Source organism: Anolis carolinensis, chromosome 6 (genome assembly GCF_035594765.1).
Source record: "Anolis carolinensis isolate JA03-04 chromosome 6, rAnoCar3.1.pri, whole genome shotgun sequence".
NCBI classification, from domain to species: domain Eukaryota; kingdom Metazoa; phylum Chordata; class Lepidosauria; order Squamata; family Dactyloidae; genus Anolis; species Anolis carolinensis.
Window position 1 is genome coordinate 17415540 of NC_085846.1, and position 26832 is coordinate 17442371.

Sequence of the window (26832 nt, forward strand, 5' to 3'; positions counted from 1 at the left end):
CAAGGTTGAGTTGTTCTTAAGGGCAGACTTCATCATTCATTGCCTATACCTCTGGAACATGTGTGGTCAAACAACATGTGATCAAAAGGAAGAACAATTAAAGAGGGAGAACATGCAAGTTTCAACAGTTTCTCTTGCCTGAGTCTACTAGAAAAGAAAATATTTCGCTCCCTCCTTTTCCCCTCTGCTGGGTTCATTGAATTAACTGATAGCAAAAGTTGTCTGCATTTTACTCAACAGAAGTAATCTGAGAACCAAGAAGGAAAGTGGGAGGAACAGAAAGAGAGGGAAAGTGGGAGTTTTAAAAGCACCTATATTATCCCTTCCTCTCTTCTGCCCCACCCACTGAGTTACTTGAGGACAAATACTTTTTGCACTTTGAGCTTGGTTTGCAGCAATTGAAGTAAGCTGAGGGCAAAAGGATAAAGTGGGAGGAGGAGAAATTGGGACATTTGCAAAAGACCAAGAAAAAGGGAGATGATAAAGGATTATTGGACTGTTCCTGCCAAATCAGGACAATTGGAAGGTATGTGCTGGCGTGAAAATGGGAAAAAGCTATTTCTGTGGTCGCTCCCAAGCTCTACAACTCCCTTCTCATAATACTATGTAACACGTTTTTTGTTCTTGTGTTATAAATGTCATTTCCTAATTGGTTCTATCATAACAACATGGACTAAGATTATTACACTGCAAAAACTTTGTTTTTTGCGGAAGGGGCATCCTGCAGCACATTTTGCTATAGTTTTCCAGTGAATATCTCATCGAGTCTTAACTAATTCCACATAGTTTGCGGCAGACACAAAAAACAAAGTTTCTGGAGTAGAACAACTACTGTACTTTCAAAGTGAGACCCACACAATTAAATAGGAAATAATGCTTTCAAACCAGGAACAGACATTTTTCAAATATTGTTACATAGTGTAATGGTGAAACTGGAGTCTTCCTTGCTAACCTTCTGTAGGAAACTGAAGACATTCAGCAGGCCTTTAACAACCAAGTGCCCATGCAAAAGGGGGCTGTTGTATTCTTGCTAACTCTATTTTTGTTTTTCTTTTAATAGGCATGGGTTTTTGGTGTTGTTTAATTACATATTGGATAACAACAAATTTCTTCCCAATGGGAGCGAATTTTTGAAATTGTTGTATTGTGCCTTTAAGTTACTTGGACCTACCATGGACCTACCATGGAAACATGAGACCACACATAATAGCAAATCCTATTTACATGAACAACTTCTGTTGAAAGCCTACCATAAAATCTTGCTGGAAGACCTAAACATAACTAAAGAGAATTCCTCTATAGCAGGCATGGGCAGACCTCAGACCTCCAGGTGTTTAGGACTTCAACTCCCACAATTCCTAACAGCCTATCAGCTGTTCTATAGAATTTCTAGGTCCTCCAGTGTGAATCTAGTGTTAGCATCTGGGCCCACACCATCATGCTGGAGGACCAAGAAAAAGCCTAAAAGAGAGCATCTCTCTAACATTTCGAAATCCTCTATGGGAACGATCAACATCTGGCAGAAGAATACTGTAGAACAAGCATGGGCAAACTTCAGCTCTCCAGGTGTTTTGGACTTCAACTCCCAGAAATCCCAGCCAGCTTATCATTTGTTAGAAATTATGATAGTTGAAGTCCAAAACACCTGGAAGGCTGAAGTTTGCCCATGCCAGCTATCGCATCACATTGGAGGATTTAAAATGCCCAGAGAGAATTTTTATTTGGACACAGGTAAGTGAAATGGCAGGTACCATACCCATGGATGCAGGAGTTGTACTGTGCATTAAAACACATACACAAGTCAGAACAGGATGAAAAGTTAAACGTGTTCTAAACCCTTTTGCATAATAACAGGAGTCAACTGAATCCACATTTGACCCAAGTTTTATTTCCTTTCTTCTCCCCTCTGCTTTCCTCGAGACGAAACAAGAGACATTCAGCGTGGCCCTGGAAATGACTAACCATGTGGAGGTGCCCCTGGCAGATGGCCCCCACATCATCTTGGAAGACTTGCCAAAACCTTGCCTGGATAAATACTGCGGGTGGCTTATGCGAAATGTACTGCTCACACTCACCATCGTTGGTAAGACGTGCTCATGCAAACAAGTTTGTTTGGTCTCCCTTTCCCCTCTTTTACCTGTCTGCTTTCTCTATCCATAGCTAAAGTTATTTTATTCTTTCCGTTGATTCATTGGTGAAGAAATGGCATCAGATACAATAGTTGCCATCCCCTGCTGAAAGGCATCATGGACCACTAATAATAATAATAATAATAATAATAATAATAATAATAATAATAATAATAATAATAATAAATACATCACACAGTCCTAAATGCTTGGGAAGTGTTCGACTTGTGATTTTGTGATATGAAATCCAGCATATCTATCTTGTTTGCTGTGTCATAATAAAATAATAATACACCTTATTTACTACTGACCGAGAGGTCATGAGTTCGAAGCCCGGGTCGGGTTAAGCCTCCGACCATAAAAAAAAAAAAAAATAGCCCCGGCTTGCTGTTGACCTAGCAGCCCCGAAAGACAGTTGCATCTGTCAAGTAGGGAAAATTTAGGGACGCTTTATGCGGGAGGCTAATTTAACTAATCTACAACACCATAAAACTGCTCATGAGGAAAAGAAGAGGAAGAACAGCCATCAATGGACGGTGAAGCAACAGCTCCCCCTGTGGCCGGAAATCGTGAAGCTGGAAAGATGTTAAAAAATGCCTCTGTGTCTGTCTAAAACTGAATGTTGTTTGTCTATTGGCATTGAATGTTTGCCATATATGTGTTCATTGTAATCCATGAATGGGGAGTTGCTCTTGTTCCATTTTTCCATGCCGAGAAGCCTGGTGTCCGTAGAGATCTCCGATCAATTGCCGGAATGTCTGCATGGGGAGCTCTCTTACCTTCCCGCCAAGGCGGTACCTAATGATCTACTCACATTGCATGCTTTCGAACTGCTAGGTTGGCAGAAGCTAGGACTGACAGCAGGAGCTCACCCTAACCCGCAGCTTCAAACTGCCAAACCTCCAGTCAGCAGCTTTCCTGCAGCTATTGGTTTAACGCACTGCACCACCGTGGAAAATATAGTGGTGTCTCAAGGAGTATGCATGGGGTGCAAACCATAGTGGGTGACACAATTAGAGAAAGTGATACCCAAACGGCTATGATATGACATTTTGATGCTATGTTTCATAAAAAATATCCCCAAAACCCTATGAAAGTGATAAACTGAATAAAAACACCATGGGATTTTTTAAACCTTTGGTGACACCTCTCTAAGAATCTCCGGATCTTCTAGCGTGGATCTGTTCAACATCTGATTAAAAACTGAGCACAGAGTCACACTCAAAAATCTAGAGGTTTCTACAATTGTCCTTTTCAATACATAAAATGCACGTCCTCTGCTATGTATTATTTGGTCTTCTATATTTTAATCAAATTCACCAAAGGCAACCCCACAAATGTGGAGCACTAGCTATACTTGTTGAATCTTCTAGTACAAGCACTCTGGTCTGAATAGTCAATATTACCCGATTACAATGATGATTCGAATCACATGGATTTGTCTGCCCATGCTCCAAGCTCAACACATGTAAAAGTGGGAAACAACAAAAAGTTTAAAATATGGAGCCGCACAGCTCAGAATCCCAGCCAGCCCAATCCAATTCATACTCCTGTTTTATTATTTCCTTCTCATAGAGCTTAGACCAGGCATGGGCAAATTTGGGCCCTCCAGGTGTTTTGGGCTTCAACTCCCACAATTCCTAACAGCCAGTAGTTTGTCCATGCCTGGCTTATACGTTTACAGAGTGAAACAGATCCAAGGCAACATCCTGTAGCCATTTGCTTTTGGAGAGAGGGTTCACACAACTGTCAGTTTTCTTTTTCCTGTAAAGGTTTATTACATTCTTACCGTGTTTCCCCAAAAATAAGACAGTGTCTTATATTAATTTTTGCTCCCAAAGATGTTCTAGGTCTTATTTTCAGGGGATGTTTTAGTTTTCCATGAAGAAGAATTCACATTTATTGTTGAACAAAAAAAAATGAACATTTATTATATACTGTACAGTAGTTGTCATCATAAACTAGCATAACCAGACAAACTATGAATCCTATCAAGAATTTCTTGTTACTACAAATATTTCCATGTACAACAGTTTATGGTACGTACATTTACTGATCCTGCATGCTCTGGTGTTCTGTTTGGCAAGCATGCTTCCAAACAAAAACTTTGCTAGGTCTTACTTTCGGGGGAGGCCTTATATTTAGCAATTCAGCAAAACCTCTACTAGGTCTTATTTTCTGAGGATGTCTTATTTTAGGGGAAACAGGGTCTAACTTTTGACATTTTCCCAAGTTTGTTGACACTTCTCACATGGTGGAATCTAGCACGCCTGGACATCAGAAAGAGAGAATATCACCATAACCATTATCTCCATGTTTCACTCCAAGTTCTCAAAATTGTAGGTAGATCCCATGAACAAGTTGGGAAAGTTCCTTTGGGGAAATGAAATTCCTATAATCCTCAAGTCAACATGAATACTGTTGGATTCCCTAAGCCAGTGGTTCTCAACTGGGTCTCCAGATGTTTTGGCCTTCAACTCCCAGAAATCCTAACAGCTGGTAAACTGGCCGGGATTTCTGGAAGTTGTAGGCCAAAACACCTGAGGACACACAGGTTGAGAACCACTGCCCTAAGCAAAAGAGATTCCTATTAAATGTATAGTGGAAAAACACAGGGAGAGTTGAAAGAGATATACACTGAAAAATAAATAGTACTGGATTCCATTGTGGGGTAATTTTTTTAAAGGTTCACGGAACTGAAAAGGGTTTGCTTTTCTCTGTGGTATATCTCCTCATAGTTGGCTCCTAGGATTGCCATGGCCCCGGAAGAGAGGGGAACAATACAATAATTTTTCTATCAACTGGACTTTTTGTAAAGATCAAGCTGGGCAGTAACCCGCCACGGACCTTCATGTAATCTCCAATCTCTGGGCAGCCAGCCATATTTTGCAGTTATTTATATATAAACACACTCACACATACTCACACACTGCCCTGCCACATGGCTGGGTTCTTAGCCTCTGGTGACCTCTTCCGGGAGAGGCTGAGAGCAGAAACTCTACAGAAGGAGCATCAGTTTCTTAGAAGTGAAGGAGTGGGATTTAGGACAGAAGCAGGATGGGTCTGAAATATGAGTCATCTGGGGCGACTATTTGCCTTATTTGGTATGGGTCTGCAAGTTGTTTCCTACCTATGGAGACCCTAAGGTGAACCTATCACAAGGTTTTCCCGGCAAGATTAGTTCCGGTGAGGTTTACCCCTGCCTTCCTCGGAGAGAGTGACTTGCCCAAGGTTAACCAGTGGGTTTCATGACCAAGAAGGGAATTTAATCCAGGCCTCCGTAATCACAGTCCAATGTTCAAACCATGACACTATATTAACTCCTATACATGCAGTCAGACCCCCACATCTGCAAGTTTGACATTAGCAGATTTGATAGGAGCTGCAGTGGTGCAATAGGTTAAACCATTGTGCTGGCTGAACTGTTGACCTGAAGGTTGGGTTGCTGACCTGAAGGTTGCTGGTTTGAATCTGAGAGATGGGGTGAGCTCCCGTCTGTCAGCTCTAGCTTGGGGGGACATGAGAGAAGCCTCCCAGCTAACACATCCGGGCATCCCCTGGTCATCGCCTCTGTTGACAGCCAATTCTCTCCCACCAGAAGTGATGTTCTCAAGTTGCTTCTGACATGATAAAAAAACGGATTTGATTATTATCCATGGATTTGATAATGCTTTCTCTAGGAATCTTTGTGTCCACCAGCACAATTTTCAACAGACGTTGCATCCACTTCTACCAAATGCCTTGTTGGAGGATCTAGAGAAAACACTTCTCTAGCCTTTTGTAAATCTCCATTGTGCTTCAGGTGGAAGTTGACCATAGAGTTGCACTGAAGGACTTAAAGATTTCCTGAGAGGTGTTTTCGCAGGTCAAAATACAGTGTTTTCTTTATGTTTTTTCTACTTTCATGGTCCCCAGTGAATGTCGAGAGCTGGTTGCAATCTTAAAATGAAAAAGAGACAGGGACACATATGTTTACTCCTTATAGGAAAGCCATTAGGTCCCTCTGCAATCCGGATGGAGAACAGGGACTTTATTGCACAAAGCTGATAAAGCACAATTACAGTAGGATAAAAGCACATTCTTTTAGGCATAGCATTACAGCACTCACAGTTTTCTCAACATGTCTTCTGTATTTGAAATGTACAATTATGTCTGTCTGTCTTCCTTCCCTTGACATCTTCCTAAACCAATCAAACATTATAATTCTCTGTTGATTGTCATAATTGTATTTCAAGCAGATTCAAACAGGCCCCTTTCTACATACATATTCTCTCCCTCTTGGTCATGTGTGTGTGTGTATATATACATATATACATATATATAAATATATATATGCGTGGCATCTGGTCACAAGCTCTGTCCGAAGCACAGGTTGATAGGGGAAAGGGCCAGGATTTCATTAGTCTCTCATTGTTTCTCTTACGTCATTGCCCGGGAAAAAGAAAATTAAACATGTGGTCTAATCTCTGGAGCTTCACTAGTCTGTTCCTCCCCCCTTTGCCACTGCTTGCTCCTAATCAGCTTGAATAAGAAGACCAAAGGGTACATAGGAAATGCCATCTGCATTTTATGTATTGAAAAGGGTAGATTGTTTTGTGCCAGGGAGGAGGATGCTAGCAGGGAGTGCGGAAGGCTAATTTGGCATTGCTGTAATGATAGAAGCAAAAGCTCTCTGAACAAATCTTGCCAAGAAAACCCCGTGACAGGTTCGCCTTTAGGTCACCATAAGTCGGAAGGCACACAACAAGGATTTCATGAATTATTCAATAGGGGGAACCGATTTGGGAAAATGCACCAACAAAAATCTCACTCCACAGCCATTGCAATTCAAAGCAGAGCATGGAAGTAACTGGTTGCCATTAATGAGTAGTTGTTGTGCACACCTAAAAGTCATTTCAAACTTAAACTTATCACAGGATTGTATTTATTTTGTGAGGAGGGAGGTTTATTCAAAAGGAATTTGCCATGGTCTTCTCCTGGGGATGAGAGAATGTGACTTGCCCAAGGCCACTCAGTGAGTTTCCATGGCTGAGTAGGAATTTAAACCCTGTGGCCATTTCACACTACACATATCACAGGACTATTATTTTATTTGAACTGCACTGATTTCATTCTGTGGAAACCTGTGGTTTGGTAAAGCAATGGAGCTCCGTGGCTAATAATTCTGAACATTGTCTGCGGATGCCTCCCATAGATGTGAGTGAAACATCACGAGAGAATGCTTCTGGAGCATGGCCATACAGCCCAGAAAACTCATAGCAACCCAGTGATTCTGGCCATGAAAGCCTTTGACAACACGTTGTTGTTTAGCTCAAGGGCTCATTGAGTTGTCTTTTTAGCAGTTCATAACACCTGTCGAACTCTTATCTAGCACCACATTTCAAATGACTTGGTTTTCTTCCTATCAACTTTCTTCACTGTCAGGCTTCCACAACCATACATGGATTTCTAAATGCTACTCCCTAAACTATTAATCCCATATTTTGACTGGATGTTGTAGTTAAAATGATATCAAAGTGTTTTAATTGTGTAGAGTTGCAGTCCTGGTCAAACAATCAAACTGAAATACCACGCTGGCTCATATAAATATTATTTCCTCTTTCTAGTAATAAGTAACTCAATTAGTCAATTCCTTACTCCAGTAACCAAGCCACAGTTGACTTACATTGACGTTATAATGGAACAATTATTTAAAAGGATCACTTTACTTTTTGTCAGTGTTACTGTAACTGGTTTTATTTACCTTTACATTTGCAGGGAATGATTATTACCCGTTTAGGTACAACTTCAAATACTATGGACTTGTAGCTTAGACATCTAGCTTATCTAAACGTAATTGTTACATATCTCTGCCAAAAAACTTCTTGGTGTCTTGGATTTTATGCCTGTACCTGGTTATTTGGAGTGCTGATTCAGAGTGTCTTTAATGTGGTTATCATGGTTTTCTAGAGGCTGGCAGATGGCAATTTCTGTAGCAGGCATGGACAAACTTCGGCCCTCCAGCTATTTTGAATTTCAACTCCCACAATTCCTAACAGCCTACTGGCTGTTAGAAATTGTGGGAGTTGACGTCCAAAACTCCTGGAGGGCCCAAGTTTGCCCATGCCTCTTCTATAGTATATGACTTATGTTCTATATCTCAAAAACTAGACCCAATAAAGGAAACTGGTGCTATTTTTTATAAATGTCATTTCCTAATTGGTTCTATTATAAAAACTTGGAAAAAGTTTAAGCTGCAAAAACTTTGTTTTTGTGGGACATCCTGCAGCACATTTTGCTATAGTTTTTTCAATGAATATCTCATAGAGTTTTAACCAATTCAACATAGTTTGTGAAAACCACAAAAACAAAGTTTCTGGCGTATAACAACTACTTTCAAAGTAAGACCCATACAATTAAACAAGAAATAACACTTTCAAACCAGGAACAGAAAATTATTTTGTTATAGTGTTATGGTTTGAAATTAAATTTCCTTGATAAAGTGTCAGGATTTTAGAGGCAAGAAGGAAGCCCCCATATACTTAATAAAATGGGTCTCTTACAATATGGGAATTGTTGCTTTTTGTCCTTCTTTGCCCCCCCCTCTCTGCTGAGCTGCATGCCCTGACTTTGCATTTTGCCCTGGTTGCCTCCAAGCAATTTTCATTCCTGGATCTTTTCCCAGAGAGGATTCGGGGGCGTGAACCCCTGCAGCCTGGCTTTACTCCAAGTAGGACAGCAGCATTGAAAAGATCCTGTTTCCACAAAACGGTTTAGATATCAGGAATATCATGATCCTGCTTCCGGAAGGTTTGGATACAACCCTCCCACACAATGTCCGGAGCAACAGATTGATTTTCTACAGGGCATAATATCTGAAGCTGATGAGTTAGCAAAGAAAACGGTGAATAAGGTTTTCTTTCTCGTTTCCAATACACTCAGTTAAATAAATGTCTTATTAAAAGTCTTAAGGGAATGGGTTCAAATAGAGATTTATTCTCCTCTGAAAGAAGAGATTTAACGCATAGTCTCAGACTGATCAGATATGAGAAATGAAAGTGAAAATAAATTTTGGTGTTTCTTACCTATGTCCTGGAACTCTGTGAGCGAAACTGGGACTGGATCTACAGTGTAGATTCATATAATCCAGTTCAAAGCAGATCCTGGGATATAGGGCAGTGTAGATCCAGCCTGGACCAGTCATTTTTTTCAGCTCGATCTCCCTCTTAGGGTTGTTGTGAAGTTAAAATGATGAGAAGAGCCATATGTGTATCTTTGAGCTCATTTGAAGAAATACAGGATAGAAATGTAGATTCTGGTGATTCTGATGTATTTTGAGAGTCTCGTTCAGCATTTTAAAATAATTGATAGCTATGCATGACAACAAGACTTGAAACGACTTGGATTTTATTGCATGAGGCTGAGAAACCGCAATTACAGCAGAATAGTAGCTCCAAAGAAACACCCCACTCCTTACTCAGCACTCTTTTTTGGGATGGTTGCATCCAAAATCTTGCCATTGTTCTACCGAACCATACATCTGCCACCTTAGAAAATGGTAGGCTCATTTTGTGTAACGACAAACACCCTACTATTGGGGGATGCTGGTTACTTTTGGGGTTCACTACTATGCCAGTTGTCACTCTTCTCCCCGATGCTACTCGATCTGTTGCCTGAGATGACCTACCTCTTTCCACCTAAACCTGAGGTTTTCCAAAGGCAAATTCTGCCAAAGGCCATGTCTTCTGCAAGAAACTCAGACCTTGTTTTTGTCTTCATTTCAGGAGTCATTTTGGGATCTGTGTTTGGGGGTTTACTTAGGATGCTTCCACCTCTTGATAGCGACCTGATCATGCTGATATCTTTTCCTGGAGACATCCTTATGCGCATGTTGAAGATGTTGATCTTGCCTCTGGTGATATCCAGTCTCATTTCAGGTAAGCTCCACATGAATCACTCTTAGTAAGTAAAGGTGTCATCTCAAAGAGATCATGAGAAAAGAATATGTTGTGTGTGTTTGGAGACATGTGAGTGTTACTATAATAATAATAATAATAATAATAAATTTATTCTTATATCCCGCCCCATCTCCCCGAGGGGACTCGGGGCGGCTCACAGCAATAGTAAAAACAGTGACAATTACACATTGTAAAATCAAACATGAAAAACAATCATACAATCAAAACATACATCACATGTTAAAAACAAGGAGGTAAAACAGTTCTGGGCCGAAATAGAGGGCTACATGAAGAAGGTAGCTTCGTAGCAGAAGTGCTCGACAAGGTATCAATAATCATGGTAGGACACTCTCTAATTAAATTAAAAAATTAAATTACTAGCTACATTCTCATTACTACGAACATCATAGTCTTGTATGCAACCAGTTAACTTCAGCTTTGCTCCTTCATCAACAGGGAGGGATGACCTGGATAAAGTGGCTCTCTTTTACTTTCACCTTTATACTCTTGTAATGTCTGTGATGTGTTTTGTGGGCAGGTCTGGCTGGCCTGGATGCGAAATCGAGTGGGCGAATGGGGACTCGCGCCATGCTCTATTATATGTCAACCACAGTGGTGGCAGCCATACTGGGTGTCATTCTGGTCATATCCATTCATCCTGGCAACCCAAAACTCAAGAAGGGTCCTTCGGTGGTATCAAAAAATGAGGATGTCTCCAGCTTGGATGCTTTTTTGGACTTGATCAGGAACCTATTCCCAGAAAACCTGGTGCAGGCCTGTTTCCAACAGGTAACACAACTGGCAGGGAGCATGTGTGCCAGGGAGGGCTTGACAGCAACAGAAGCTTTCTTTCACCCTCCACCTACCATTCCTGCTTCTTTTGCATGCAGATCCAAACCATCTCAACAAAGGTGTCTGTACCACCAGTTGTAGTACGCAAAGAAAACATCAGCCAGATAGTCCATACCAATGGGACCGTGCTCAATGCTACCGTCACAGAGGTCAATGTGGGTCCCAGCACTGTCACCCAGAAACGCCTGGAGTTCAAGCCTGGAATGAATGTTTTGGGTGAGCCTGCCACACTGGAGGGAAAGGATTTGATAGAAGTTGCGGGGAGAAGACTGACTTTCATAAGCAAACAGTGATATATACATGGTCCCTTGATATTTACTGGAGTTTGGTTCCTGGAGCCCTGTGGATAGTAAACCCTGGGTGCTCAAGTCCCATTATATATGATGGTGTAGCAAAATTGTGTTCCTTGTATAAAATTACAAAATCAAGGTTAATTTTTTGGAATTATTGTTCGCATGGGGGATATTTTCAAGCCCTGGATACTTGACTGCATATGCAGATACATTTCTTTAATATACAGTCATCCTTCAATATCAATCTATCCTGCATCAAAAGATTCAATCATCTATCTATCTATTTATCTATCTATCGATGAATGCCTATAAGAGTACTGTATGTGTGTATACACATCCAGACACACATTGATATATTGAGGTTAATGTATTTGCCTCACAGTAGGATTCATAAATGCATGTGTGCATACATTTCCAACACTGCATACCAATGTCAAAATTAGTTGAGCATTTCCAATTTATACATAGCGTGAAACTTCGTACAAAAAAAGTTTAGCTCTGCTCCTTCCTACTCTGGTGGGGGAAAAAGGTCTAGTAGGATGCTGTTGTTGTTGTTGTTGTGTGTCTATAAGTCATTTCCTATTTATGGCAACCCTAAGGGAAATCTATCACAAGGTTTTCTGTAACTCACCCAAGGTTAGTCAATGGGTTTCTTTGGTTGTCAAATTCTAGTTGTCGCAGTTGTTATCCTATGCTCAACCTGGTATACTATGCTGTATTGCCAAGGTGAAAAATACAGTGAGTTCCTGTCATTTTATCAGTTGCGCAGAAGAGGGAATTTCAGCAAGTTTTGCTTGTCATGCAACTTCTACACAGCTGAATAAAATCCCACATTATCTGCTTTGAACTGGAATATATGGCAGTGTGGACTCAGATAACCCAGTTCAAAGCCGATATTGTAGGATTTTCTGCCTTGATATTATGGGTTATTTGGCTGAGTGGAAGGGCCCTAGATAACAACCAAACTGTTTTCCTCTATATAACCATTAAAGGTAAAGGAACCCTAACCAGTTTTTACTCTGGCTATCTTATTATGAGTGAAAACATCTTTACTTTTTTGCCAAACTGTAATGGTGGAGATTTTCTATCTCTGAGACCCTTTCTTGCTTCACTCCTCCAACAGGCTTGATTGGATTCTTCATTGCCTTTGGCATCTCTATGGGAAAAATGGGAGAACAAGCCAAGCCCATGGCTGATTTCTTCAATATCCTAAATGAGATCATCATGAAGCTTGTCTCCATGATCATGTGGTGAGAAGTTCACATAGATATGCAACCCAAAATGTCTATCTGGTAGAATTATTCCTTTTGACTAGCTTATTGATAATAACCACAAACATTGCTTTGGCGGTTGCCGGGATTTCAGCATTAGCAGAAGAGACAAGAAAAATGTTTAGATGAGTTAACAGACTCTGTCTTCAGTTATCATATAGGTCACATATTTTACATGCTGTTTTACTGCTATTTTAAAATCTGTATTTCTGTCTTGTCCATGTATGAGTATATTTAGGGTCAGGATTTATGTGTGTGGAACTTAGAAAAGTTTTTCTTTTTTATAGAAAAGTCACCCTTGAGCAAATTCTGGAAGTCTAAAAAAAGTTAATTACTTTTCCAATTCACACACATATTTGTATATATGTGTGTATAAACACCTTGTGAAGAAGATATGTTTTGTCTGGCTGTTATTCCATGTGAAGTACTCACTTGTAGTCTGTTAATTGTAATAGATACGCTGATGGCAAACCTTGAAATAGAGGGTGCAAACCTGTACTTTTGGGAAGGTCATGGTATATTATAAATTTTTTCACTCACAGAGAGAGGGAAAGTTCATTTTCTCACTTGACACAGTCGTAACAGTTAAAGCTTCTCACTTTCTGTCCATTCCGCAGGTACTCACCTTTTGGCATTGCATCACTCATCTGTGGCAAGATTGCAGCTATCAAAGACCTGGAGATGGTGGCCCGGCAGCTGGGCATGTATATGGTGACCGTCATTGTGGGTTTGGTGATCCACGGTGCTATGGTGCTGCCCCTCATCTTCTTTGTCATCACACGGAAGAATCCCTTCATCTTCTATGCTGGCATTTTCCAGGCTTGGCTTACTGCCCTTGGCACCGCTTCCAGGTGTGAGCAATTTTTTACTCTTCTTTTCACTGAAACCATTGGTGTAAATATATGACGGAGACTCTGCTCTCCTTCATTTGTTTTGTGGTTGCTATGGTGCTCTGCTCCAGCAGTTCAAAAACCTTATGCCTCTATGTTATTGCGCTATTACAGTCCCTGTGTAATAGTGGCTGCCATGCTGCATGAGGAGCTCTCCAGAAAATATAGTTAGACACCCATAATAGCATAACTCATATCTATAATTTTACTTTCCACACTCAGGGAAAAATCTGCAGTTTCGGTCTGGAGCATCTTTCTTATGGATACTGTATATCATAATCACATATCTTTGCTGTTTAAACCACCACTTTCTATGCTCATGTTAGGTGTTAACAGACCTATATACCTGCCAGTTCAAGTATGTACAAATTATGGTGTTCCTGTTACCTCCAGATTTGTGTATGTGAAAGGTGAGGGGACATGTTTCTTGGATAGTAGCTCGATATACAGAATTTTAATCCTTTTTTCCTCTGTATCCCAAAACCTATTTTCCTACTACTGCTTCGTACCAGTGCTGGAACACTGCCTGTCACTTTCCGCTGCCTCGAAGAAAACCTTAAAATTGACAAGCGGGTGACGCGCTTTGTCCTGCCCATTGGAGCCACTATCAACATGGATGGCACTGCCCTCTATGAGGCTGTGGCAGCCATCTTCATTGCACAAATGAACAGCATCAACTTGGACGGGGGACAGATTGCAACAGTCAGGTGAGCCCTAGCTGCTTCACCCTGGATAACATAGATTTACTTATCTATTACTGTTACATATTCATAATCATTGTTTAATCGTGATGAAACAATCTCATCCCCAACTGACATGGGCTGCATAGGTAGAAGGAGATCATTTTTCCAGGGGATCGGATTATGGGTGAATGACATTTCCATCAGATTTTGTGGAACTGGTTGAGGAAAGATTACTTAGGAGCTTATTGCATGGGGTGGGTATATTAAAATAGCATCTTTACCTGTTATCCTGCTGTATTTGTGATTTATTGGCCTTATGTGATTGGAACCTTAGTTAAGTATGCTTAAGGACTTCATCACATGCAATAAAATCAGCATTTCTACACAATGAAGAAATTGCAAACGACTGTGCTCTTCACACAACACAAGCATCAAATGTGAGGTAGATTTATCTTGCTGTTTCTAAAGTGTGGGTTTTCCTGACAGTTCCTAAGCTGGTTGGCAAGTGACTTATTCTTCAATTCCCCGTGTAGAGACATGTAAAAATGCCCAATTTAACATGTGGTGGGAATTCCCCCTCACTCATTTGTAAACATAACAATGATGTTACTATGGAAGAAGGAACTGAGATGTGCAGTATTGATTCCTTTCTTTCGCTATTACTGATTTGGGACTGAGGAGATATAGCAAACATTCAGGAGAAAAACGTAGCAAAGCATGCAAATTCTGCACTTGTTTCTGAGCTCTCTCTTTCAACATTCTCTCCTCTTCCTGTGTTATCTCCCTTCTCATAAAAGTCCTTTTGAACTCTTGCCTACTATTTTCTCAATTGCCTCTCTAAAGTTTCTGCTGTGCTATCTATCAGGCTTTTGTTTTGCCTATCAAAAGGCTAACATAGAGAGACATTTAAGAGAGCTAAAGCTTCATTTCCCCCTTCCATCCTGTTCTCAATTCTACAACGTAAGAAGAGCCCCTCTATATATGTTGTTGTCAGTTTTTCAGGCTGTAAATTTGAACTCCCAACATTACAAAGAGAGATTTAAAAAAGAAAAGAAAACTGGGGAGGGACAGTGGGTCAAACAAGTCTTTACCGTGTGATGGCAAATCAAACAGATAAATCCTACAGAAAGTGGAGAAAAGGAGAATGGTGTGATAGGGGTAGGGAAAAATTCATTTAATTTCCAAAGAGGGCTTTGCAAAACTTAAGGGAAAACCAACTATCCCAAATGCTTTACTTATCCTGTGGGAAGACGTGCCAAGTAGCTGTCTAGCCGATATCAATGGCTAGCCATCATGTTTCTCTTTTTTTCCTTTCTTTCCACAGCCTGACAGCTACATTGGCTAGTGTGGGGGCAGCCAGTATACCCAGTGCTGGGTTAGTCACAATGCTTTTAATCCTGACAGCTGTGGGACTCCCCACTCAGGACATCAGTCTCCTCATTGCTGTGGACTGGCTACTGTGAGTGCCACTAAGGGTAGATGTCAAGGCATCTGGTCTGGGAAATGCCGGGTGGGGGAATAATATAGGACCAAACCTTGATATTGATAATTATTTCTGCTTTGCTATTATTTTGCTCACCTTTCTCTTTTCTATAAACCTTTAAATAGTTAGCAGAATAATTCAGGCATATATAAAGCAAAACAAAAGTGCCATAATATTTGTGACTTGAATACCTTCAGGTCATTTCCAAGTGTCATGGAATTTTCTTGGCAAGATTTGTTCAGAGGAGCATTGCCATAGCCTTCGTCTGAGCTTGACAGAATGTAACTTGTCTGAGGTCACCCAGCCCGTTTCATGGCCAATTAAGGGGCTTGAACCCTGGCCTCCAGAGTCATAGTCCAAACCCCTGATCACCTTTTGCGAAAAAGAGACAGCCAAAACATGTTTCACTAAATGAGGCTGTCAGTTCGGTAGCATAGATAAATAAATCAAGCATGAAGACATTCATAACGGAGATTGGATTTCCATTATAACATTAATGCACTTTGACACCACTGTTACTGCCACGGCTCAATGCTATATAATCCTGGGAGTTATAGTTTGGTGAGGCACCAGCACTCTTTGGCAGAGAAGGCTTAAAACCTTGTAACATCCTATGATTCCATAGCATTGAGCCATGGCAATTAAAAGTGGTGTCAAACTCCATTAATTCTATAGTGTATCCAAAGAGGATACTATCCGTCATGTCTATGAAATAAATGGTTTCCTTTTCTCTAGATCAGTGGTTCTCAACCTATGGGTCCCCAGATGTTTTGGCCTCCAACTCTTAGAAATCCTAACATCTGGTAAACTGGCTGGGATTTCTGGGAGTTGTAGGTCAAAACACCTGGGGACCCACAGGTTGAGAACCACTGTTATAGATACCTATCAAAATAGCGGGCAGCAGAGGGCTTCAGTAACAAGAAAGAAACCAGTATAAATATGGGTTAACCTGAGGTCTTTTACACATTTCTCTAATCACCCTTCGTTGTTGTATTCTTGCCTCCCTCTTGCAGAGATCGCATGAGAACCTCCATCAATGTGGTAGGAGACTCCTTTGGTGCCGGCATCGTCCATTACCTCTCTTTGAAGGAGCTGGAAGTCATTGATGCCCGGGCCGAAGGGCGTGAGCTCGACCCCACTTCCCTGAAGCTGCAAGCCCTGGGCAACCACCAAGGGCCCCTGGAAGGCTCCATCGGGTCAGGATACACTGTCCTGCCCTGTGAGGAGGAGGTGAGGAGAACGTTTCTGTCCATACAGCACATGCTTCCAACATTTCAGATATAACTGAATAACATCAGATTTTGGTCGAAATGGCAAAGGTTATTAATTAGGGATTTTAGATAAGCTGTGGGAAACTGCAGCAGTTTGCTTTTTCCTGAGCTTCTTGGAAAGCTCAAAAGTCTCCTGTCTCGTCTCCCCTGCTGAATTCACTGCTCTGGAACATTGAATTCAATTTCCAGCATTTGAAGTAAGATGAGGACAGAGGAGGGAAGTGTAAAGAAAAAGAAAGAGAAACATTTAAAAAGGAGTTGAAAAAAAGATGATTAACTGGGTCTGTCCCTGCCAAATGACGAGTGAATGACATTTCCATCACCTGCTTTATGTGTATCCCCCAGTGGTGCAATGGGTTAAACCCTTGTGCTAGCAAGACTGCTGACCGAAAGGTCGGCGGTTTGAATCCGGGGAGCGGGGTGAGCTCCCGTCTGTCCGCTCCAGCTTCCCATGCGGGGATATGAGAGAAGCCTCCCACAGGATGGTAAAACATCAAACATACAGGTGTCCCTTGAGCAAAATCCAACTCTTTCACACCAGAAGTGACTTGCAGTTTCTCAAGTCGCTCCTGACATGAAAAAAGCCTGCTTTATGTGATAAGGTCCTCAGTTAACTGTACTCAACCAGGTAGCCCATATTGAATACAACTGAAGATAGCCCTCCAATTTCTGTTTAAAGACCTGCAAAGTAGGAGAGTCCACCATCCTTCGAGGAAATCTAGCCAGTGTGTTGGCGCAGGGGTTAAACCACTGAGCTGCTGAATTTGCTGACCAAAAGGTCAGCTGTTCGAATCTGGGGAACAGGGTGAGCTCCCACTATTAACCCCAGCTTCTGCCAACCTAGCGGGAAGGTAATGGCGCTCTATGTAGTCATGCCAGCCACATGACCTTGAAGGTGTCTACAGACAATGCCGGCTCTTCGGCTTAGAAATGGAGATGAGCATCAACCCCCAGAGTCGGACACGACTTAATGTCAGTAGAAACCTTAACCTAGTCAGTGGAACAGTTCTTACAGTCAAGAAGTACTTCCTAATGCTCTTTTCTTGTAATTTGAATTCATAGGTACACAAGAGGTACAAGTAATAAATATATTTAACTGACACTTGTCAATTAGCACCACATAATATTTGCACTTTAAAAAAATCTTCCTTGTTGTATTGAAGGAACAGGAGCCTCGGCCAGGGAAAGCCCCTGGAAGCCTTGTTTTCTGATCATGGGATTTAACGCTCTCTTAGCCTCAGAAGTCTAGACACAAAACACACACACATGTCTGGAAAATAATAATAATCCATGCTGTCCCTACTTCTAGCTTCCAGAGAAAGTTGATGCGGCATCACAGTATAGTGAGAGGGATGAAGAGGAGCTTGCCAGTGACGAAGAGGAAGGAGAAGAGAAGAAAGAAGGCGACTAGATCCCATTCCCCGCTCACCCTCTTCTCTCCTCCACACACGCAAACTACAATAGTCGCTACCAGCCTCAGCAATGTAGATGATGGGAGCGATCAATGTGTGTGTGTGTCATAATACTGGTATAATTATTATCTCTAGCACTGAGTGAGACATCCTTGGTTCGACTCCTACCGTTCCCTCCTTGAGGCAGCTAGATCCACATGCTGCCGCTGTACATGTGTATGTAGATATATATGTATATATATACACACACACATACAACAGAGACTTGTATATATTTTGAATATACCTTTTATAGATTACTTGGGAATGGGAGGTGGGGTTTTTTTTTAATAACACATGCCTGTTTGCCCTTCCTAGAGAAAGGAAACTGACTTGTACCAGGTCAGACAACACTAGCCCAATATGTTGCTCTTTGGTTAATTTCCCCAGGGTCTCTGGTTGAAAAGGTGAGGCTTTCAAATGGAGATGCCAGGATTAAATGTGTAGACTTTGCTAGGGCTGACCCTGTTCGGAGGCAGAATTAAGGAGTTGCCTCACACAGCAAATGGAAATGGCTAGGGACCCTGGGAGAACTGTTCCAAGAAAAAAGAGTATTTCCCTTTTTCTATTCCCATCGCCCATGGGCTTACTCAACTGCCAGTGTGACCAACTTCTAAAAGTCAGTGGGGTACCAACATATCCTTTGTCAAAGGCAACAAAATGTTTGGCCTGGCCTGGTGCTCTCCCACTGAATCCCAATCCTTCTCCAGTCATCAAAACCCCAGGCACCCTGGTGAAATTCTGGTGAAAGGGATCATCATGTTGTCTTCTATTTTTCTTTACTGCAGATCATTCCATGTCCACTTGTCAGGTACTTAATACTAAGTCGCAACATCCGCTTAGCACAGGTGTCACCCTTTGCTCGAATGCAGACAACCAGTTCCCAAAAAAGGAATTTATCCATGTGTGCACAAGACTTCTTGTTAACTTGGTCCTAGTAATTTGCACTGTATCCAAAATCTGAGGCACAGAAAGAGAGGAAACCGTGCAATTTGGCAAGATCCTACAGCCTGTTGGCTTAACAAATGTTTACTAACATGTACCACTTTGTAAATAGTCGTCTGTATTCAGCTCCACCCTTAGTCTATTTATTCATATTCTCCATGGTAGTGAAAGAAATGGAGTTTGAGGGGACGTTACTGAAAGGCATTGGCTTCTTTCAAAGACTCATACAAATGTTCAGTGCTCTGAGAGTATAGGAGAAAATACTGTATAAATACTGAGTATTGTTCATATTGTTATCGTCATGCCTAACTAATTTATCTCTTCACAGGCGGAATAGGACTACTGTTTAATGCCCTAAAAAGAAATCAATCAAATTCAGGTTTATGCTATCCTGCAAAACACAAATATGCCCATCAAAATTTCTCTTTATCCCTTGCCCAGTCAGCCTTAGCACCAAACGTTCATGCAGTGAAACAACGGCCTTGGGGGGCAGATATGTGGCGGGAGAGCACACATCCCTCTCTGCTGTACAGTCTGTCCTTTTCTCTGAATCTGTTCAGGGAAATCTATATAGTTGCCAAAATTGAAATAAAATCCCGCTAGCTACTATTCCAGTTGGGTTATATAGGTAAAAATGGAAAGAAGCACCATTTTGTCCTTTGTGTCAGGTAGTGGGAAGTACTTTTCTGCCCATTTTTAACACTGATCATTTTGGGTATGTCTTTGAATTCTCCAACAGTAACGCAAATTCATTTCACATAGGTGAAGTACAAGCACAAGTGCAGCAGGAGGATTTTTCTGACTATTAGTTGTCTAACAGTAAGCAAAACCCTCTTGCTAGAGTTTTGCACTTCTTTGCTCCTGCCTCTGCTCTTGAAGCAACTGCAACTGCTTTTGCTGAGAGCCTGGCATAATGGGTTGCTGTGAGTCTTTTTGGGCTGTATGGCCATGTTCCAGAAGCTTTCTCTCCTGATGTTTCGCCCACATCCATGGTAGGCATCCTCAGAGGCTGTGAGGTATGTTGGAAACTAGGTAAGGGAGGTTTATATATCTGTGTAAGGTCCCTTGCCTAGTTTCCAACATACCTCAAACTCTATGAGGATGCCTGCCACAGATGGGGGTGAAACGTCAGGAGAGAAAGCTTCTGGAACATTGCTATAAAATCCGAAAGACCACAGCAACCCAGTGATTCCGGTCATGAAAGCCTTCGACAATGCATTGCCTGGCATAATATTTGCGAATCTCACTACATTATTGTAACTCATGTCTGGGTTTGTTCAGGACAGGGATCTGGAAGAGGTTCAACACGTTGGTTCTAATTTAGTGTGTGTAGCGGCAAGGGGAGGTTGTGCCCATCCCTGGAGAAGTGGACGAGAGAGACAGAACAGATTGAAGGGAGCTGGTGGGGGGAGGCAAAGACGGAGAGACCGTCTGTCGGGCTTAAGAAACAGAAAGCCAGGAATTTAATCAATGTCTAGGGACAGGCCAGAGGCAATGACGCAAAGGAGAGCTGCACCAATATGGAATTCAACTTCTTGGCGTAATCCTGCGCAATGGCTGCTGGCGCAGTGCTTTCCTTCTCCTTGCAGTTTGGTGAAGGGGAAGGTCAGTTGTGTGTGGATGTGCGTGCAAATGTCACACTAAGACAGAAAATTGTGTGTGTACAGTTCCTTTTTTCACATTGACGTTATCTGTGAAGTCAGGTTATGTAGAGTCCAGTTGGAGCAAAGTAAAGAAGCCAAGGGGTTTTTTTTTCCAACTTGGTTAATTAAGTCATGAATAAAGGAAAGAGGATTTTGCACTTCACTTTTCTTTTCTTTCTTTTTTTTTAGAATTCAGCTCTTGAGCTCCCTAGTAAAGTGGATGTCAATTCCCTATTTTTTTTCTATTGGTTATCTTCTATGCTTCAACCTCATGTGGCCATCTTGTGTTCACACTGAAAATTGCACATACCATTGAAATATTTTGATAATACAGGTATACCTCGGTAGAGGAAGTAGGTGTATTCTTGGGCATTACTGTACAGTCAGCCTTCTTTATCCACAGCTTGAAATTATGCAAAAAAGAGAGCAAAACTTGATTTTTCAATTTAATATAAGGAGTACAGTTTTATTATGCCATTGTATATAATGGGACTTAACTATCCATGGATTTTAGTATTCATGGATCATCCTGGAACCAAACCCCAGTGGATATGAAGGGCTTGCTGTACTTCTTTAACAGAAGGTGCAGAAATACATGAAACTAATTGGAATAGTCTTCCCCACCACAAAAAGCAATTCAGCCTATTTCAACAAATGTTTTATTACAAACTAATAATATACATGCATGAAACAAAACATCCAGATCAAATTAGCCTTGAATAAGTAAACAATTTTTTTAAAAAATATCTGGTTATCACTTAAAGCGGTGGCGCAGTGGGTTAAACCCTTGTGCCGGCAGGGCTGATGACTTGAAGGTTGGGTTGCTGACCTAAAGGTTACCGTTTCGAATCCAACCCGGGGAGAGCATGGATGAGTTCCCTCTATCAACTCCAGCTCCATGCAGGGACATAAGAGAAGCCTCCCACAAGGATGGTAAAAATATTAAAACATCCAGGCATCCCCTGGGAAACGTCCTTGCAGACGGCCAATTCTCTCACACCAAAAGTGACTTGCAGTTTCTCAAGTCGCTCTTGACATGGAAAAAAAAATCACTTAAAGCCTTCTTCCAAAATTCATCCAGAGACTGCAGTTTCTTCCCACACCTTCCACTTTTTAATAGTTACTGTGTCAGTGGCCAGTCTATTAGATCTACTGCTTCTTTAAAATGCTGGGGATACTGGTTTACTCTGAGTTTTTTGGACTATATGGTCATAGTCTAGTAGCATTTTCTCCTGACGCTTCACCTGTATCTGTGGCAGGCATCCTCAGAGGTTTGTTCAGACTGAAATGTTAGGAAATAATGCTACTGGAACATGGCCATGCAGCCCAAAAAATTCAACAGCAACCCAGTGATTCCAGCAATGAAAGCCTTCAACAACACAATGCTGGAGATAGCTATTTCTCTGTTCATGTATACTCAGTAAGGGATTCTGGGGACAGTCGCTGATCATTTGCTTGTTCTAGTCCAGTGGTTCTCAACCTGTGGGTCCCCAGATGTTTTGGGCTTCAACTCCAAGAAATCCTAACAGCTGGTAAACTGGCTGGGATTTCTGGGAGTTGTAGGGCAAAACACCTGGGGACCCACAGGTTGAGAACCACTGTAAATCTAGCCAATCATACAGAACTAAAGCGGGATCGGCTAGAGTAGGATCCCATTCTTTCCCAGTCCAAGCTTCGCTGAATGTTCACCAAAGGTTTGTGTTGCTCCAGTTCTCCTTAATTATTCTCTACATGCCAATGCTGCTAAAAACATCCAATTAGACAGTGGAGGCAGAGCTATATGGTTATAAAAATATATATTTGTTAAAGACAGCTTCATTGTCTGAGGCTTCATTAACCTGGGTATACCTGTATTGATACTGAATGCCGCAAATTGCTATTACAAGATAGGGGAAGATATTGCCAGACCATAACTCCCAGCATTCCTCATCACTGAATATCTTGCTTGGGGTTTTAATTTGTAGCAAATCACTCCAAAATCTATTAGTAGATCTGATCCTACCTTCTACAGATCCCAACCTAGCGATTCTATTCTTATATGGGGAAAGGGATTTCTATGTTACCCAAATTTCAGGGATCAGATGTCTCAGATGACATTTTCAGGGTGCAGGTTATCCGGGGAAAGAGACACAAGCTTTACAACATTTGGTTGGTTCTGCTTGACATCTTGTACTTCAGGGTTTGCATGTTTTGTTGGTGACTTTTCAAGAGCAGGGGAAGGTTGTTTAAGAGCCGGGACTGAAAGGGTCTGGATCAGCTTAGGTTGAGTTTGAGAGGACGTTGGGTAAACATAGCCATCAGTTTCATAGAAAAACCAGTCGTAATCCTTTGGATTGTCTAGAAAGAGAGCTAGGAAGACAATGAAATGGGGAAAACAGGAGATGGATCAAGGGTTATTTCAATTCCTTCACCACACTTTGGTCCACACAGTTGCCTCACTTTCAATTAATCCATCTAACCAAGAATTCTTTGGCCAGAAGTATCTTTCATAAAAAGTACCTGCTAACCTAACCAAGCTCTTCATGTACTTGAAGAATGGCTCTGATACCTTGTCCAAGTACTCTACCAATGATAGATACAATGCTATACAAATGTTGATTTCGTTTAGTTTTCCTGTTCACATATTTGTTTCCTGGTGAATGAGCAATGGTTGGTATCCTATTGTTTGGTTACAAATGAACAACCTAGAATTCAGCATTCATATTTACAATCATTGCCATCATTAGAAATGCCCCCGTAGTATGTACTATTGGCAAATAGGGTGCCATAGGATGATATTTCTAGCCCTCTCCAGCCACTGAGCCATACCGTAGTACAATGATCAGAAGCAAGACCACAGATGGATGGTGGAAGGGGGCTAAAAATATGATCCTGCTGTGCCCTGATCACCAACAGAACAGATCTCTGTCGCTCTATGCAGCTGCTGACTTCAATGGTAAGCTTAGAGATTTGGTTTAAGATGGGATAGATAGCATTTGCGATGTAGCATCTTAGCCATTGAATGTTGCACTTCCTTAAACTGAGTCAGAACTATCTAGCTCTACTCTGGTTATATTAATTGGCATCAGCACTTCAGACATTGCTCAGTCTAGAAATAACTAAGGATCAAGCCTGGGACCTTCTGATAGAAAGCATGTGTTCTCAAACTGAGGTGCAACCCAAAGGAAAGGGGATGCCTGCAGATCCTTCAGTTCCTTATGGTCAGCAAGGATCTTGAAGCCACAGAGCTCAGCATTGTTAACATGCTTCTCTGGCCATTTAGTACTAATTGTAGATTGAGTTTCTAGGAATATATTTGATTTTCAGTGAACTATGCTAAACATAAAGGAGTTTTGCATCAAAGTACCCAGTCGGCTGCCCTTCCCTCCCCTCCCAATAGACTGGACTCACCAGGGTCATCAAATCCATCTTGATACAGGCGGTGGTGGGAAAATGGTTCCTTCTTGGATCCTCGTCTGTAGGCACAATAGACCCCAATGAAGAGGCACAGAATTAGGCCACAGCCCCCAAGGAACAGCCCCATGGCATGGCTGGCTCCCCCGTGAAGTTTTTCTGCTCCCAGTTGCCCTGTGTAGGAGGGAGGGAAAGGAAGTTGCACACAAAACATCCTGAATTTCGATACCCAGTTTCTACTTGTTACCACCTAATCCCAGTTCAATTTCTCCTCTGTTAGGCATAAAGCCAAGGGTCAGCATGGGACAGTTTTCTGCCTGAAGCAAAGAACACAATGGTGCTATCTTTCTCCCATTCCATGTACAAATTCAGACTGGACTCACAGTTGAACTTTTCCTTAAAACTGGTGGCCAGAGAGTATCCCATCCCAACCACACATGGAAAGTCAGGCTAGCTTAAAGGTTCAGGGAAAGCCATAAGGAAAAAATCTTTACCTTTTACTATATTTAGAGGCAGCTGCCTCATTCTGACTAAAGATACAACCAGACCTAAATTAATCTGCCTGACATACCAAAAAGAACAGCTTTCCTTTTCCAACTTATATTTGCGCCCCCCCCCCAAAAAAAAATTCGTGGGTTTAATTTTTTGAAGATTTCATTACTATGTTATTTCTAGGAATCCTGGATCTCTGCCTAGAAATTCCTAGAGTTAATTCATCCACAGTCACTTTAAGTTTCTCTAGCAGATGTTAGCAACAGAGGACCTAATGATTCCTAAAAAGGTGTTATCTCAGATTGAAGAAATATCTTTTTTTTAATTTGAGCTTTTCCACTTCCCACAGGAAAGTGCTGGGCCTACTGTATCATTAATATAGTGCCCGCTCTTGTGACCAATTCAACTTACTCCTGCAGTGCTTTCTGATGAGGCCTTTGTTGTATAATCACCTTGTATTAGAATTTTATGGGGTGCTCCAGTAGTCATTGTCTTCCACAAAAAACTAAACTGACAGAAACTATTGTATTCATAACTTGGGGACTGCCTGTACTCCTCTTTGAAAGTGCTCATAGAGCCTCTGGTCCCCGATGCTACACTCTTGGTAATTCATGAATTCATTGTGATCAGTCCCTCTTGGTTTCATTTCAGATTTTCATGACAGAGAAACCAAAACAATATCAATATTTTATTGAAGTCTTTCATGGCCGGAATCACTGGGTTGCTGTGAGTTTTCCGAGCTGTATGGCCTTATTCCAGAAGCATTCTCTCCTGACATTTCACCCACATCTATGGCAGGCATCCTCAGAGGTTTTGAGGTCTATTGGAAACTAGGCAAATAGGGTTTATATATCTGTGGAATGTCCAGGGTGGGAGAAAGAACTCTTGTCTGTTTGAGGCAGGAAGTGGGTTGCTGTGAGTATTCCCCCAGGCAGGAAGCAGCCATTCAATGCTAATCAAGGTGGCCAATTGCAACATTCACTCTTCTCTCCAACAGACAAGAGTTATTTCTCCCACCCTGGACTTTCCAGAGATACATAAACCCCACTTGCCTAGTTTTCAACAGACCTCACAACCTCTGAGGATACCTGCCATAGATGTGGGCAAAACGTCAGGAGAGAATGCTTCTGGAACATAGCCGTACAGCCCGAAAAACTCACAGCAACCCAATAGCAATATTGCCACCTGCTGGAGGATGTTAGACTACAAAACCCAACAGAGCTTGGGCACTGTAGCCAGTGCTAGGGAATGTTATAACTTCAAGTTCAACATCTGGAATGTTACAGGTCTCCACCTTTACTCCTCACCTTCCAGTCACTTGGAAACCTTCCTTGTTCCACAGAAACAAAGCAGGTGTTTGAGATTTCAATTTGAGGCTCTTCTCTATCCAGATATATTATCTGGCAGGTGTAGCAGTTTGGACTTGAATTAAGACTTTAAAGATCAGGGTCAAGTCAAATCAATGGAAACTCACTGGATTCCATTGGGCAAATCACTTTCTCTCAGCCTAAGAGGACAGCAAAGGCGGATCTACTCTGAACAAATCTCTCCAAGAAACCCCCATGATAGGTTTGCCTTAGGCTCAGCAACAACCTGAAGGCACACAACATCAACAATACAGGATACATAACAAAATGTAAAGGGCCATTACTTTGCCCAACTAGATTCATCCTTGCTGTATAATTTAGGGATCTTTCTTTCAGTGGCTATTTTCGAACACAGCTTATGTTTAAATAAAATGTATATTGCAAAATCAAATTGGATTGTTGTTGTTGTTGTTGAAGACCCTAAGGGAAACCGAGCTCCCTGTTCCAGAGTGGGAGCATTCGTTGGCTGGTTTCTTTGTTTGTTAGTTAGTCAAATTTCTATCTCACTATTTATCCAGGGACTCAATATCTCTTCTCCTAGTTGCATTAATCTTACAACCAACTTGTAAGGCAGGTCAAGTTGGGAGAATCACTGGGTGAAAGTCACCGAAAGGCTTTCACAGGTTGCTGTGAAAACTTGGTCTCCCAGATGGCAAATCAACACATCCACCATGCACACCTCAAACAAAAGCCAGAAAAATTCCAAGTGTCATCAGTATTATAGAAAATCCA

At 41.6% G+C, this 26832-nt stretch overlaps 1 protein-coding gene across 1 annotated transcript; it reads left to right on the plus strand.

The window, feature by feature from the left end:
- On the plus strand, nucleotides 1-26491 carry LOC100562504 (excitatory amino acid transporter 2). The gene is made up of 11 exons (XM_003226196.4): nucleotides 1-526; nucleotides 1921-2083; nucleotides 9893-10045; nucleotides 10605-10855; nucleotides 10957-11134; nucleotides 12335-12461; nucleotides 13100-13333; nucleotides 13885-14079; nucleotides 15380-15514; nucleotides 16552-16768; nucleotides 18119-26491. The coding sequence occupies exons 2-11, from the start codon at nucleotides 1954-1956 to the stop codon at nucleotides 18218-18220; spliced, it is 1722 nt and encodes a 573-aa protein (XP_003226244.1). The 5' UTR covers nucleotides 1-526; nucleotides 1921-1953; the 3' UTR covers nucleotides 18221-26491.
- The last annotated feature ends 341 nt before the right edge of the window (nucleotides 26492-26832 follow it).